This window comes from Gekko japonicus, unplaced genomic scaffold (genome assembly GCF_001447785.1).
Source record: "Gekko japonicus isolate JY-2015 unplaced genomic scaffold, Gekko_japonicus_V1.1 scaffold3442, whole genome shotgun sequence".
Lineage (NCBI taxonomy): Eukaryota > Metazoa > Chordata > Lepidosauria > Squamata > Gekkonidae > Gekko > Gekko japonicus.
The window spans coordinates 136942-154060 of NW_015175471.1; the positions used below are offsets into that span (position 1 = coordinate 136942).

The 17119-nt window shown below is 42.6% G+C and overlaps 2 protein-coding genes across 2 annotated transcripts in view; one reads left to right on the forward strand and one right to left on the reverse strand.

Moving 5' to 3' along the window:
- Positions 1–7811, reverse strand: part of CCDC59 (coiled-coil domain containing 59) — an 11527-nt gene extending 3716 nt beyond the window's left edge. Inside the window, exons 1-3 of the mRNA XM_015425953.1 lie at positions 7535–7811; positions 4815–5040; positions 870–969 (exon numbers count right to left, since the gene is read on the reverse strand). Of these exons, the coding sequence (XP_015281439.1) occupies positions 870–969; positions 4815–5040; positions 7535–7670 (462 nt within the window). The 5' untranslated portion in view covers positions 7671–7811. The remainder of the gene's footprint in view (positions 1–869; positions 970–4814; positions 5041–7534) is intronic.
- Positions 7812–7819: 8 nt separating this feature from the next.
- On the forward strand, positions 7820–15244 carry METTL25 (methyltransferase like 25; the record flags this gene model as incomplete). Its single annotated transcript, XM_015425952.1, has 2 exons — positions 7820–8214; positions 15080–15244. Coding segments are annotated over exons 1-2 (451 nt in total), but the record flags the coding sequence as incomplete, so codon positions are not given.
- Positions 15245–17119: the final 1875 nt, after the last annotated feature.

Genomic DNA, 17119 nt, shown 5'->3' on the forward strand with positions numbered 1-17119 from the left:
CTTAAGATGGTAAAATGCAGATCTGGCAGTGGCTGCCACCTGGGCCTCCATCATTAAGGAGGGATCCAGGAGCACTCCCAAACTCCTAACCTCCGACGCTGGCACCAACGAACGACGGGAGAGGGATCCCCAACCCCAAACCACGTCGACTCAAGCACAGGACCTCCGTCTTCGCTGGGTTTAGTTTCAGCCGGCTCAGCCTGAGCCACCCAGCCACAGCCTGTAACGCCCGGTTCAGGTCTTCTGGGTCGGAGCCCGACCAGCCACCCAACATCAGATAGAGCTGGGTGTCATCTGCATATTGATGACAACCCAGCCCATAACTCCTAGCAATCTGGGCGAGGGGGCGCATGTTCTCTGTAACGAGGGCCAACTTGCCTCTATCAACTATCAATTCTTCTAAAGCTCAACACCCTCCATGCCAAGGTCTTCTGGTTTCTCCAGCTGCTTCAGGGCCAACACATGGTTTGGTAGTGCTCACAAATGATGTTATTTCTTAGTGCTAAAATCTGGAGCTAATTTGGGTTCAGCCATAGAAGTAACTGGGATTAGCTCCTAATCACTGAGTTAGTGGTATGTCTGCATTCATTTTCATCTTGTTCCTAGGACGGCTTTGTGAGGCTTCACATAAACAGCAGTACATAGCCTTCAACTATATTTGGGAGGAGTTAAAGCATAGTACGTGCTCTAGAGAGCTGAGAAGTCAGCCTGTACTTCCAGGAGCCCAAAAGGCATCAGTTGGTTGAAAAAATAACTGCCACTGATGATTAATTCTCTCCCCTTTCTAAAGCATCATAGAGACCAAGAGCATTTAACATATCATCCAGACATTGCCCTTAATTTAAGGGTTTAACATAAGATTTACACACCTCTTTTTTCGCATCCCTCTTAGCCTTTATTTGTTCATATTCTTCTTTTGCTTTCTGGTTTGAAGTTTTTGTTTTATGCCTTCTCTTTGTGATATTGTTGCTGGGTAGACAAGAATTTAACAAACAAAAATCAATGACTTGGAAAGAAGCTTGTACGTTTTTTCAAATATACTTGAATTGGAAGTTGCATTACAGAAGTCCATTCTGTATTATCCAAGATTCAAAATGACATTCTCCCAATCTAGAAAAAACATAATAGATTTTGACCAGCAGGACAAACTTAGAAAGAAGTCCTGAGCACAATACTTGAAAGTAAATACCACTAAGTCAATGTAAATGTCTAAGCAAGCATAACTGTACCAGACTTAAATTCAATTACTATTTTAATCCTTGTTCCATCCTAAAAAGATCTTGCTCAGTAACAAAGTATTTTTAGAATCTTTTTGCTGGTCAGTTGTTTGACAGATTGAAGAGCCAGTATTATCTCAAGCAAAGTTCTTTATTTAAACAATTTTTTTTTGCAGCAAATGAGTTTGTGATGATATAGTGCAGGTATACATCTATCTCTCTTAATTTAAATCCACAGCTATGAAAGAAATTTTAAGTCAGCAAAGAAATGAATTAACTCTTGTAAAACAGCTTGAAAAAATGAACAAAATCTTTGTTAACTAGGAAGGTGTGATGGAAAGGTTAGGGGCCTTTCCATAAGAATGACCACTGAGAGATGATGGAATGTTGGTGAGTTGACAGTTGGAAAACAGCAGTTGGGAGTTGGCAGCTAGGGAGTTGGCAGGGAAAAGAGTGCAACTGGCAGAGTTAAGCTGTGCAGAAGAGCTGCTTCAGTGTTATGTTAATCCTATAAATAAAAGTCAACTTGTTTTGATTAGCCCTATGGGTTGCATGCCTACGGGAAAGAAATACACACACAATTTAGTACCTTGGTGCATGTCTGTACCTTTATATCTAATTCCCAACTGTGCCCCCTATGTATGGATAGCTATTTCCACAAATATGCGGCACATGGAGGGTGAAGATATGTTTCTACATGCTTGGAGCACTCCCCAGGTGTGCAGAAAAATCTTACATGTTTAAAAAATTATATAGGAAATATTTAAATTTCCCCAAAAGTAAAACTTACCATTGGGAACTATGGCGGAGGCTGGCAGTGGCAGCTGAGCTGCAAGGGATGTTGGTGGGGGTGAGCCACACAGAGCTTGCTGCTGCTGTTGGGGGAGGGGAGAAGCCTCAGCGGGCCCAGCAGCTGGGAGCCATGTAGAGCTCACTGCCATTGCTGCTGTTGGGAGGGGGGAGAGAAGCCTTCGTGGGAGCCATGCAGGGCTTGCTGCCACCATAGTCAGCAATGGGGGGGGGAGTCTTGATGGGCACACCAGTTGGAGATGATTTTTTTTAAAGAAGGGTGGCAAATGTGATGTCCTTCCCTACGTCTACCCTGAACCTGCGAAAGAAAAGTAGGTAGGGACATCACATAAATGCTTTTGATTCGGTCTCCAAATATGAATTTTTTCCTTAGCTAAAAGATTTGGTTGACCAGGAGTTTGTTGCTCAACACTTCTGAAAGTTAAATTATGGAGGACAGTCAATCATCTTCTTGTTTCTTTTTTAAAATATACAGAAAGCATTGACCATTTTCTCTCTCAGGTACTCTCACTCACAGGGACATCTACAGACAGGGTAGCCTAGCCCCCTTCAGTAACAGGCCATCACAAAGTTATCAGAGTTGGGGGGGGGGCTCAAACACGTCTGTGCACATGCTTCCAAATTTATTCATATCCTACACACACACACGAAATGGGGGCCTGCAATACTCGTGGGGGTAATTCTTTCCTCATTTTAATTACTCCCCCCCCCCCATCGCCGGCCTCCCTCCGGGCTGGCCATCTCTGGAGCCGTCTGTTCCACTTCCCCTTCCTCCTTTAAGGCAGGAAGGGGGTCCAAGGAGGAAGAGCCCCAGGAGAAGCCATTTGCCCGGGGAAGTGTCAGAGGGATACCTGCTGCAGCCGCACAGGTGTGTCTCAACCCAGCGTTACTGCAGCCCTTTAAAACTTGATTAGCCTGAGACTCTTCTTTGTTACCTTATCTTTTATTACGATACCATAAATCTGGGCATTCTTGTGGATGGCTATGGGTTCAATAGAAAGGGCAAATAGTTGGGGTGAGAGTGGACATCTCTGTCTGGTACCCTGTAATAATGGGAAATGTTTTGAGGACAGGTTATTTATTCAAACTTGGGCTACAGATGAAGAGTATAGGGCTTGAATTGTCCATAAAAAGCTTTCACTGAACTCCACGTGATGCAACAGTGAAATTAAGTAATTGGGTTTGAGTTCGTCAAACACTTTTTCTATATCAATCAATTGTATAAGAGACTCAGTTCATTTTTCCTTTTATAATTTATGATGTTAAGTGGTTTACAAATGTTATCTGCTATGTTGCGTTTCAGCATGAACCCAGTTTGGTCTTGATGAATGTATTGTGTGATGAATATATTTAGTCTGTTTGCTATGGTGGCTGTAAATATTTTAGCATCTTGATTTATCAGTGATATTGGTCTATAATTCTGGTCACCGTATCTCAAAAAGGCCATTGCAGAGCTGGAAAAAGTACACAGGAGGGCAACCAAGATGATTAGGGGGTTGGACTACCTTCCCTGTGTGGAAAGGCTGAAGAGTCCAGGACTTTTCAGTTAAGAAAAGAGATAACAAAGGGGGACACAAAGGTTTACAAAATTATGCATGAGTGGAAAGAAATGTTTTTCACGCTCCCAAAACACTAGAATTCAAGGGCATCCAATGAAGCGGATGGGCAGTAGGTTTAGGATGGACTTTACAAAAAGAGTGATTAAAATGTGGAATTTGCTGCCAGAGGATGTATTAATGACCACAGGAATAAACAGCTATAAAAAGGGGATTAGACAGATTCATGGAGGCTGTCTATCAATGGCTACTAGTCATGGCAACTGAGGGGAACTTCCACATTCAGAGGCACTAATTCTCTGCATCCCAGAGCAAGGAGGCAACACTGGGGAAGGCCTCAGCCTCTATGCCCTGTTGTTGGCCATCCAGAGGGACTGGTTGGCCACTATGTGAGACAGGATGCTGGACTAGATGGCCCATTAGTCTGATCCAGCAATGCTCTTTTTATGTTTTTCAGCACCATTATGCAACAGGACTGCAAACTGACAAAAATATGTAGCATTAAAAGGCTACTTATTATATTTTACAATATTTGTGTATTTATTCTTCCAAAGCACCTGTGAAGAAGTTCACCATTTTCTCATTTTACAGATGAAGAACACTGGCTGAATTAAAATAACCACACAAAAACCCAAAACCTAGCAGAACCTCAGATCTAACACCCCACTTGTTCTTAATGCAGCAATGTTATAGGCATCAAAGACAGTGATAATCCACATGCTTTGACCATTCAAAGCCGACACCTCAGTAAAAAAATTAAATTAAAAAAGCTGTGTAATAGTGTTGGGATATGTCTACTTAAAAACCCTAGACAGCAGTTGGTAACCAATGCCTTGGTAGGCATTCTAATGATACGACCGGTACAAGGCAGTTCTCCAAGCACAGAAGTCATTTCAATGAATTCACAAGGTAATTTATATTATGCACTAATATAAAAGAATAACTAAACTGTACTGAATGTCAGTTATCAAATGTAGCAGAGTTATGTTCACAAATTAGAAATTTGGATGAAGTGTAAACTTTAAGAAACAAAATTTTAAGCAACAGAACAATCTACATTTTCTCTATTTAACCATACTTTGATCCAAACACCCAATGAAAAATATAAAGCTCAAAAGAATAGTTTATTTACTATATTAAAAAAATCTAAGAATGTCACTCTAAGTAGAACAATTTTAACTAGATGACACCTGCCTTACACTGGCAACAGAATTACAATGAAATTACTTACTCAGCTGTACTGAAACTTGTTTCTTCCAATAGAAGAGGACCACTATTTTTAGGTTTCTGTTGTTTTTTAAGCATTTCCTCTTCAGCTAAATAAAGATGCTTCAAGTGTTCTGGGTAATTCTCTGTATACCCAACACTCTTCTGGGAATTAGCATATTTTTCTTTTTTCAATAACTTCTTATAATCACGTTGAATCTTTTGCTTTCTCCAAAAGGCGAATCCTTGTCCTGAAATCAGTAAAAAAATAAAATGCATCATAGCTTAATATCTTTCAGCTTGGAGAAGTTTTGGCACTATTGCAGCAATTAGGAGACAAAGAAGTCTTAAAAACTCATTTTCTAGAAGTATGTCCATTTTACTATTAGCAAAATTAAAAATATCTGAGTATCAGTCTGTAGTCATAGCAGCAAAAGGAAGCTATGAAAAGATCCAGTATAGCTACATATTATATGGTATTCTGCAAGGCCCTCCAGATACCCTATGAAGCTCTACAATATGCCTAGAGCTAACCCATTCAAAAATGGCTACTTGTAGTAATCACAACCTGTATGCGTACTTGGGGTTTAGCTACACCATTGCGGATCTAGTCTAATGTTAGTTTTACCACCTACAAAACTTGATTTCTTATTATTCTTTCATCACACAAGCTGGGCCATATTTGTCAAACCAAACTTTATCTCAGACCACAGAGATTTGGGGGTTATTTTACTTTGGTTTTAATTGGAACCATTTCTAAACTATTATTGTAAGCCACCTTGACCCACAGGGAAAGGCACAGTAAAAATGTTTTAACAAATAAAATTATTAGCTACCATATTAGAATATACAGTGCGACTATGTAGAAATGCATTTTCCTTTCCTAATGCATACCTAGTACCTTTTTTCCAATTTTTATTCTCAACAGAGAAATTATATTAAAAGCTGGCTTTAAGACAAAGATTACTGAAAATACAAAAACATGAACTGAATGCACCTTGGAAACATTAGCAGTATCATTGTTACATTAAGTTCTAGACTTAAACCATTCCCTTTAACATCTACATCTAAACTAGGCCTGATTTTAGAGGTATCAACAACTGAACCAATACTGGAATAGAAATTGGAGACACCCTCCCATGGCTATAAATTAGGCTAAAAAGCAGGAAACTTCCAGATCCAGCCTTTCACAAAATAAGGTTCATTTATACATACAATACAAATAATGTGCACATTAACCTATAATTAACCCAGCCTTATTATACATAAAGGTCCTGTTACTCCATAAGACATCAAAATTTCTACAGAGTGACCAATTTCACTAGATTATAAAAGCGGAGTACAGCAAATAAGTAAACACAAATTAACTGGGCAGGCTTTAGCAAACACAGTCTCAGCACCCTATTTATAAAATGAGGGCAACAAATGAAATTATGGCGGAACGCCTCAGCAAGCACGCTAATGATGAATCCCACTTCCAAAACAACTAGGATTTACTTTGATCATGATGGGAATCTTGTTAGTCTACCTATAGCAGTAGCCCCTTTCTAGGGATGTACTAAAAGGAAGGGCAGCATTGCCCATTGGAAACAATAGGAGACACTTGAAGGTCCATTGAAAATAATGGGAGTCAGAAATGCCAACTGACTTGCATGGGCTCCATTGAAATACATTACAGTACAAGTAGAGTTCAAAAGAAAATGTGGAATGGATTTTCCATTAGGGTCTCTGGGCAAAATAGACTATCTGGGACTGGAATGACAGCCCCAGGGGGGAGCAGAAGCATTCTAGGACTGGAATGACAGGCCCCAAAGTGGAATGACAGTCCCAGGGGGTAGAAGTGTTCTGTGACTAGAATTAGAGACTACGAAGTGGAATGACAGCACCTGGGGGTAACAGGAGTATTCTGTGAATGCAATGAGAGACCACATAGTGGAATGACAGCCCCTAGGGGTAGCAGAAGTATTCTGGGAATGGAATGACAGATCCCAGATTGGAATGACAGCCCTTGGGTGTCGCAGGAGTGTTCAAGGACTGGAATGAGAGACCACGGAGTGGAATGACAGCCCTGGGGGTAGCAGGAGTGTACTGGGGCCTGTCATTCCAGTCTCAGAACACGCCTCCTGCCCCCAAATGGTGTCATTCCACTCTGGGGCCTGTCACTGCAGTCCCAGAACACTCCTGCTACCCCCTGGGGCTGTCATTCCACTCTGGGACCTGTCATTCCAGTTGCAGAGCACTCCTGCTACCCCCAGGGGCTCTCATTCCACTCTGGGGCCTGTCATTCCAGTCCCAGAATATTCCTGCTACTTCCTGTGGCTGTCATTCCACTCTGTGGTCTCTCATTCCAGTCCCAGAACACTGTTGCTACCCCCAAGGACTGTCATTCCAGGTTGTGGTCTCTCATTCCAGTCCCAGAACACTGTTGCTACCCCCAAGGACTGTCATTCCAGGTTGTGGTCTCTCATTCCAGTCCCAGAACACTGTTGCTACCCCCAAGGACTGTCATTCCAGGTTGTGGTCTCTCATTCCAGTCCCAGAACACTGTTGCTACCCCCAAGGACTGTCATTCCAGGTTGTGGTCCTTTCGATTACTTCGACCACGTTTAGCTGCTTGCTGAAAACTTGTAAATGACGCAGATTAAGCTGGAGGTACACAGCAAAGGGGAGGGACAGAGGCTACGCTAGCTGGTCTTGGTGGGAATTCAAGGCGACAGCCATACCTCGGGGGGGGGGATTACTTACCCTCCTGGACGTTCCCTCTCACCGCACATGGATCTTGTCTCCATGGCTGTTTCCGACCACGCTGAACTGGCAAATTCTGCGCTCCCACATTCCTCTTTTGGCCCAAAGACTCTCTCCTCCTTACTACCGGCGCCATCAGGAAGCCACGTCGCAGCCCACCTACGTCGTCAAACACACGCCTACTGATCAGCCGAAGCTCGCTTTCTGATAGGAGAGGTGGGAAAAGCCTCTCTCGGTGTTTGATTCCTGTTGTCTGAGCAGAAGCAGCACGAGAGATACCAGATGCTCTGCGTTTAGAGATAGTCTCACACCGTAACAAAAAGGCCACCTAAATCAATCGCCGAATTAGCAGCGCCCCTGGGACTGGCAGGAGGACGATCCTTCCGACTTGCTTATGTCGCAGAGTGCCCACGACGCTACGGCCATCGCCAAGGCCGACGAGCTGCTTCTTCTGGCGCCGTCTGCGGAGGCTGTTAGGACGCGCGTGCGGGCTGTGGCCCAATTTCTGCGGCGAGTGTTGCCGCTGTGCCGGGCCCACACGGTGGAGTTTTTTACGCGCGGCTTGTGGGAGAAGATGGTGGCGCTTCCTCCGGAGACAGTGTTGGATGCGTTGAGTGGAGAGAGGCTTCAGCAGCTCCTGGAAGAGCCACCTCCACAGCGATCTCTGGAGGAGGCCGCCGGTAAGAGTCTTTCAAGGGTCTGAAGCAGATTGGCTTGGCTCGGATGGGGTTGGGATGGTCCTGCTTTGTGGCCAGCGGCCCTCAAGGGTTTTTCTGGCAAAGTAAATAGCTATGCTGGTCTTGGCTGTGAAGGGAGGAAACAATTTTAATGGTTTAAATATTTGCATTTTTTTTTTAAAAAAACTGCTCACCACAGAGTAAAATGGATGTGAAAGTAGAAAGCATCATAGAAATACCTGTCTCGCCCTCTATATAGGAAGGATTACACTCTCCTAAAATGGTTGCTGAATCTTTTTGAATTTTTGTCCTTCTTCATGCTTTTTGAGCTGTACAGATTTGTACAGTTACTGTTATAATTAGCGTCCTTTTCAACAGTAAGTCAAAAGGTGAATTTCTGAAAGTATTAAGGATATAGATTCAGGCATTTTAGAGGTTTCATTTAGGACCTAATGACAGGCAAACAAGATTTGATTGTTCCAGGTGCTGACAGACCTTTTTTCAGTTAGTTTGTCATGGTGTTTGAAGTAAAGGCTTTCCGATACTTTTAAAAACGCGAATACCTCAGTTTTCCGTGAGAGCCTCACCATGGCTGATAAAAAATGCACAAGAGATTTTAAAATAAACAGCATTAAAATTTATGAGATTACATTATTTAAAAGGAACTTCACTTGCTAGGGACAAATTCTCAGGAAAACAATACAAAGAACACATACAGATAAACCAAAAGCATTTTGGAATAAAGTATTCTTTCCAGAATACCCAAAAGTTATGCTCTCCTAAGGGACACCAATCCACAAGGTAGGAGTAGCCACTGAGAGAGCCAAGATTGAGGCAGAAAAACAGCAAACACTCCTGGAGAGTAAAACCGTAAGCAGAACCTGCTGCTGGGAAGAATCATGCTAGTGGCATATGCCTTCAGGTGGAGAGAGACACCACTCAGATAAATTGGCCCCAGGCTGCATAAGTCTGTACTGATAAAAAACCAGCAACTTTGACAGAGCCTAAGAATGAAAAGGTTACCAATGGACATGCTTCAGAACAGATATGTTTGGTTGATTTAGCACCCAGTCAATAGAGGCACAGCCTCTGTTTGTTGTTCTGTTGTAGCTTGCAAGTTTCTTTTAACTGCAGTCCTACGTAAAGTGTGTTCCAGTAGTGCAACTTGGATATTATTGTAGCATGGATCTGTTTAGGTCAGATTGGCTTATTACAGAAGGGGTGCTAACTTCTGAGCAAGTTGAAAGAAAGCATTCTTGAACATGTTTTTCTGTCAGCAAGGTAGGTTCTAGAATATCCCCGAACTCCTAACATGGTTGGTAAAAGTTTTATCCCATCTATGGTAACTTATTACTTCCATCTACCAGTGTCACTTTCTGTTAGACCTCTGTCTTGTCTGCTTTAAGATTCAGCTTGTTCTCCTTAGCTGTGGTCTTCATCCATCAGTTTTGCACAGAGACAGCTGCTTCTGGAGGTTTTGTTATTTAAGGCTAGAGCTGGGTATTGTTAGTATATGGATGGCATGCAGTCCCAGAGCTCTGGGCAAATGCATTCAGTGACCTAAAAAAAAGTTGCATGAGGGATGATATGGCTTGGGAAAAATTCTCTCCACCAAAATGCATTTATAATTTTTGAAACTGGAAGTCTCACTTTCTTCTGCCATGACTTTCTTAATCTGGGGGGGCAAGCAATCTAATTGGTCCACATTTTTTGAAGAAGAAGGAAAAGACAAAAAACAACCACAGCTACTTGGTTCCCACCAGGACAAGGATCTTGACTTCAGCCCCTTTATCAGATCAGGAAAGGAAGTGCAAAGTCAGTAGTGTTTATGTTCATAGTGATGGTCATCCTATATGCCGTAACATGATACAAGTGCATGTTCCAGTGATTCTAAATGGTACATTTGGTTATGTCTTCTTCACACATTTAAATCTTGATTTCTCAAAGCTTTAACTTTAGAACAAGTTAACCAGTATATTTTGTCTTTGAAAGAAATCTATCAAATGTAGTCCCTACTCACTGTATCCCATTTTCATTTTCAGTAGCCTGTTTTCTTCATGATGATTTTCGTGTCACTATGTCTTATTTCATAAAACAAAGCAATATTGCTGATTAAATTCCTTACTGCTTAACTTGCTTTAGCAAGTGTGAGCCCTACAGAGTTTGCTGCAGACAGATCTACTTAAGGATTGGGTTTTTGCTTTTTTTAGACTCTGGAACATGTTATAGAGCGGTAACTCTCTTTGGTATTATCTTATCCTTTAGAGATAATTTGACTTCTTTTTTTTTTACTGTACTGGCTAAAATAATCTCACGATGATGATTTCCAATCTTTTTAAAGTCTTCATCTTGTTCCTTTATGTTCTTAGATCAGATCTTAATTAACATTCAATCCAGATAAATGAAAGAAGCAAAAGCAAATATGTACACTTTTTAAAAATTACATGGTATTTTACACAAGGAAGCTCATTCTTCCCAGAAATTGAAGGTTTTGTGATAGCCAGTTGCATATTTGCCTGACACAGACTTATAAGTTCTAGCAGTCTCCAGCTGTGACTCTGTCTCCGCTTATCAGAACTCACAGCATGGTATGCCAAACGTGATGAAATCTATTTGTGTGTATCCAGTTTCTCTTGGTTTCTCTTTGAAGTTAAGGGATCTTTCCTACCTATCCACACCAATTAACTATTCCCTAGTTGGTCTGTCTTGATTTTTGAGTATAAGAAATGAGGCAGCAAAAGGGTTATTTCTCATTTCATGTTTCACAATGTGAAAATCTAAAGTGCATCTGATCACAAATCTAGATTTGTGTTCCTTTTATATAAGGCTACATTGTTAGGCTCTCCCCATTCCTTATTTCAGTATTTACCTTTCCGCTACTTCTTAAGTTTGCTGCCTTGCATTTTTGTTAAAACAAAGTAAAACCCATTTGAGCTATATCATAGTAACATATAGGAAAGCAATAATAATGATCATTGCTATAAGTTGATAAAATGTTAACATTTTAACTGTTAAAGCAGTAGTATTGGGCAAATAGATAAGTTGTCTAAACTAACAGAATTGTAGGGTGGTAAACAATTAGAAATTTATATTCCTCCCTCTATACCATAATGAAGCAAGATTTGTTGAGATCCAGGGATATTATCACTCAACTAATACTGAACCCCAGCAGTCTGCACAATACCAAAATTACCTTGTGTCGCTTTCAGTATATAATGTATCTGAAGAAGTGAGCACAAAAGCTCATATCCTGCCACATATTTTGTTAGTCTTTAACGTGCTACTGGACTCTTGCTCTTTTCTACTGCTAAAGCCAGACTAACATGACTATCCATCTTGATATAATGTAGAATTTTTTTTACCATGCCCTCCTTGCGATGAGTATTTGGGAACAGGATGAGCACTTAAATTTTTCTTCATATGTGGGAAGTTCCCCAAGTGAGCAGTGCCCCTTAACTTTTCTATGTTGCTCTGTTTTGCTGTCCTGTTGAAAGCAAATTTGACAATCATGTGCTTGTTATATATTGAATGGGAAAAGTAGGTTCCACACACCCATAGCATCCATAGGCTTATGTCTGTTTATATGCTTATGTTGAATTATTGTATATATACTTTATTTTAAATGTTTTTAATGCTGAAATGTTTTATGTTTACTGTCTTGGGGATCCCATGCAGCATAGAAATGTTTTAAATAAAGGCAGCATAGAAATGTTTTAAATCTATATAATAATTGTGTTTTGGGGTGGCCCTTTGCAGCTCTCCCATTGGCCATGCAATGCACTCCCTCAGCCATTGGGCTGTCAGCCGCCACTCAAGAGTACTCGTGTGCCATTGGCCGGGTGCTGGATCTGATCCTCTTCTCCACCCACTCCCCTTCAGCCACTGTGTTCTGTCAGAATTACTCGCAAACGGCTTTTTCTCTTGACGAAGACACTTCTCTTGCTTGCCTCCTGTGTGGGAGTAACTTTTCCCTCAGTGGCTGTTGGTAGGTGTAACGAAATGGCAGTTACCTGTGTTTGTAAGATGGCTGCCATGTGGTTGTTTGTTTAAAATGTTCCCCCATAAGGTTTAATTGAGCTGTAGTTCCAGAGAGGAGCCTGCAGGGGTATCACTCACTGGGTTGAATGGGGCTTCCTCATATGCTGGTCTACAGTTCCCAGCTGCCCCAAGGCCGAAAAGTGCAGGAAAACAGGGACTGTCCCAAGGGGCAGGGCAGCAAAGACGATTGTGTGTGTGCTTACTCCTACAGTTCTGCATCATTCATTTAGTGTGTGTGCTCCATAATTGTGTAAATCTCTATATAATGGCCCCGGTCACACGGGCAGGAAACTGCAGAGGAGAAGCGTGGCTGTTTGCCCTGGGGCAAACTACTGCGCAGTTACGTGATCAGACCTCCTGTGGAGGTACTGTGGAGGTTCCATGGCAAGGGAGAGGTTCCGATCACAGGACAAGCTGGCGCACAACGAAGAAGCGTGCGCCGCAGCAAACTGTTTTTTATTTTTGTGTACATGACAAATGCGCATGCTCCGTTGGGTGCGCATGCGCATCCACAGAGACTTGGACAAAAAAACCCCACCTTATTTGCAAGGGGACATGGGCGGGCGCCGGATGCCACCGGAAACACGATCAGACGCCCGCCCTTGCCCCGCAGTTTCCGGAAACTAGTACCTCCAAGGTACTAGTTTTTTGCCATGCAGTTTCGGCTGGAAGCCTCGGTTGAGCCACGGGAGTGCTACGCTTCCCAGATGTGCTGGTGAGATGGCGCCCGGAAACTCCGGCTGTTTTCCATCTCACTTGTGTGGCTTCTGTTACGTGTGACCGCAGCCAATAATTCTCTTAGCGTATTGGCCATTTCTAGCTCTCCCATTGGCTGTGCAGTGTGGTTCCATCAGCCATTGGGCCATCAGCCGCCACTCAAGAGTACTTGTGTGCCATTGGCCGGGGGCTGGGTCTGCTCCTGTTCCCCACCCACTCCTACTGCAGCCACCTTGCCTCTCAGGATAACTGGCAGATGGCTCTCTCTTCCTTGACGAAGACACTTTTGCTGCTTCCCTCAGTGGCTGCTGGTAGGCAACCAAGCTTGGTTCAGTGTAACCCCATCCTCTGCCCACTCCCAGCTTGGCCACTTTCCTGTCAGAATAAACTGAAAACTCTCTTCTGCTTGGGTCCACTATGGCTGGCTGGCTAATGAGGTGGGCCAGCGGCCATCAAACCATTCTCTTCAACCCCCTGCTGTGCAGCTTTTCCCCTAGCGTGTCCGATTCCCCATGCATTCGAAATAAATCCACGTTTGAAGAACAAAGTTAAATTTATTATAAAGCGATGGTTAGATCAGGAACACAAGAATTGTTAGGAATGACTACAGACCCCATAGGGAAACATAATAAAGGAACTTGAACCAGGTTAGGACCAATGAGTCCAATTCCCGCTGGCGGGAATGCAGATAAAACTAGCGCCCAATTCCTTGGGAACACAACGGTTCTACAACATAAACACAAGTTCAGTTCTCAGGCATGAGATACATAATAAGCAAAGCAACGCCATAACTCCATCCCACCTCCAGCTGGTTGACCTTGAGCAGTTCCGCAGATGTAGCAAGCAAAAGACAGTAAACACCTACACAGGAGGATACGGGGGAGGGGGGGGATGGACAGAGCACAATGTAATATATGTAGAAAAGAACACACCATCCTATGGCAGCTAGCTGACATAGGGTTGCCAATCTCCAGGTGGGACCTGGAGATCACCTGCTGTTACAATTGATCTCCAGATCACAGAGATCACTTCCCCTGGAGAAAATGGCTGCTTTGGAGGGTAGCCCCTATGGCATTATACCCTGCTGAGTCTTTCTGACCCTGCCCAATGCTGCCCTCCACAGGATCCACCCCCCAAAAAACTTAGAGCTGGCAACCCTACTTTTCCCTCAGTGGCTGTTGGTAGGCAACCAAGCTTGGTCTTGTCACCTATTTTGGCCTTTGGGAGAAAACTCATTGGGGCCAGTCCTGATAGGGTTTCCAACTCCAGGTGAAAAATTCCTGAAGATTTGAGGGATGGAGCCTGAAGAGGGTGAGGTTTCAGGAGGGGTGGGACCTCAGACAGGTACAATGCCATAGACTCCACCCATCAAACCAGCTTCCATTCTGGGGAACCATTGTTATGGTTCCATCCTGGGGAACCATTGATATACAGGTGAGGGCTGGAGACCACTCAGAATTACAACTGCTCAGCAGGAGGGAGGGCAGAAGTCAGCTGAAGTCAGAGGGGCAGATAACGGTAGGTTGATGGTTAGTTGGGAAGGAGATGGGGTTTCCAACTCCAGGTTGGCAAATTCCTGTGGATTTTAGGGGTGGAGCCTGGAGAGGGTGGGGTTTGAGGACGGGTTGGACCTCAGACAGGTACAATGCCATAGACTCCACCCTCCAAACCAGGTGAGGGCTGGAGATCACTCAAAATTACAACTGCTCTTCAGGTAGCAGAGATCAGTTCCTCTGGAGAAAATGGTGGACTCTGTGTCATTATACCCTGCTGAGGTCACCACAGCAAATTGACACTGTGTGCCCAAAGCCAGGGCACTCTCCCAGAGCCTCTTTTTAGATCTCGTTGTATTTATTTCCACAACGGGCCTTATTCCTAGTAAATAAATAATGACAGCTATTTCTTCCTTTGTGCCACACATCTTTGAGGGATATTTGACCTAGCTTATTGTGCAGATTCTGTGATTAAAATTACAGTATGAAACCATGTAAGATCAGTTCGTGAAAACAGATCTCTTTACATGAATATTTCCATATATTGGTGATAGTTCTCTTGAACTGTGTCACACTCTTCTTGCTATTAATAAACAACTATCCCTCATCTTTCCATACAGATGGCTGTGATTTCCCAGACATTTTCTGTGAAAATTCTCAGAAATTGGTCAATGTGCGTGCTTTTGCTCTGGCCGCCAAGTACTACTCCATGCCAAATCTTGGAGTGTGTACCTCTTTAGAAGACATGCTTAAAGCATTGAACTGCCAACAACAGCCAAGATCTGGTAAGTAATAATTTAATTTACACCACAATCTAAAGAAGTATTCCAGTGCTTTGCATAATGATGAGTCATATTCACTGTGCTGGCTTATACTTCTAAGCATTGTTTCTTCATCCCCAAGCCATTTATATGCAGGGTACAAAAATATTTGGAAAACGTATGAGCCAGGTAGGAGGAAACACCTGCTTCCTAAATTGTGAAGCAAAACCTGGTTCACTGACCAGGCTCAGTATGTTCGGTGCTAGTGACTCCTGGACATCTGGATTTTGCATCCCTGTTTGTATGGTTAGTTTTCTAGGTCATACCTTATTTGTTATCCTGAAATTTCAACTGCATTGACTTACATTTCCTTCCTGTTTGTAGAAGAGTCCCATTAGATTGAATAGGTGAACATAGAATCATCCATGTGTCATCTTCATAGGAAATTTGGCTCTTTTTTTCTGTTTTAGCCAACAAAATTTAGGCAACACAATATTCTGTTCATTCTGATATTACCTTTTTGGAGTGAGATGTAACATCAGATTTAAACAGTGAAATAGCTTCATAAAGTAGTCTGTTTGCTAACTCTTCTTTTTTGCATACATTAGTAAGCCATTTCTCTAACACTTATTCTTTACATTGTAAAGATATTATATATATCTACATATATAGATATCTTATTTATGTATTTAGAAAATTTATATGCCACCTCTCCAGAGACGTGTTCTCCAGTGATGTGTATAACCTTACAGCTTTCTCCTTAGTATTCACTTATTCTTGCTTGTTGGCACTGTGATAGTTCTTATATTTACTATTACTTTAGTCTGTGTAATCTACACATTTACTTAATTACGTAGAATTAAATATTCAAGTTATAACTCCTTGAATGTAATTACTTGCACTTCTGTCTTTTTTGCCTCAAGTTAATTTATATTTAATTTATAATCCATACATCTAGCTCTCTACAGTTTCTCATATAAATTCTGTGGAACTTCTGATTTTTTTTCCTTCAAAAGCAGCCGTTTGTCACTCCCCCCCCCATTTTTAATTAAAAGGGCTACACTCAGCTGCCATGACATGTAAAAACACAGCTTATTCTTGTGCTCATGTATCTCCTCTCTTCTACACTCCTTTCTCCAAGTGTATTGGAGCATGATTAAAAGTTTTCTGGCTTTGGGAATCCTTGAATCAAGCCAATGTGTGCCATGCCATTCACATGTGGGTGCTGGAGCAAATCAGAGCTTGTTTCCTCTTCACAAAACTATAGCTCAGAATCCCATTTTATGGGGATGACAGGTGGGTCAGTGCTGCTGTTATTGCTCGACTTGACAGCAGCATTCAGCACAGTGGATTACAATCTGCTAGTTTACCATCTCACCAGCATTGGAGTATGTGGGGAAGCCCTGAAGTGGGTTGCCTCATTTCTCCATGGTCGGGACCTTTAAGGCCCTAAACGGTCAGGGATCAACGTACGTACAAGACTGCCTCTCCTGGTATGTCCCGCACAGAGCATTATGCTCAGGAGACCAACATCTACTGGAAGTCCCTGGCCCAAAGAGCATCCAGCTGTCCTCAACCAGAGCCAGGGTCTTCTTGGCCCTGGCTCCAACTTGATGGAACTTTCTGCCTACTAACATCAGGGGCCTGTGGGACTTGTTACAGTTCCGCAGGCCCTGCAAGACAGAGATGTTCTGCCAAGCATATGGTTGAGGACAGCAACTGCTTTTCACCCTCTCCCCCTCCCCATTCCTAATGTAAATTGGGGGATCAGAACTTTGCACTACAACACCATGTAGAGGTTAGGTGTTATGGGATCTGTATTTTTAGATTATTTATTATATTTTATATGCTGTATTGTATTTTATATGTATTTTACAAGGGGGGGACCCGCGATACTCG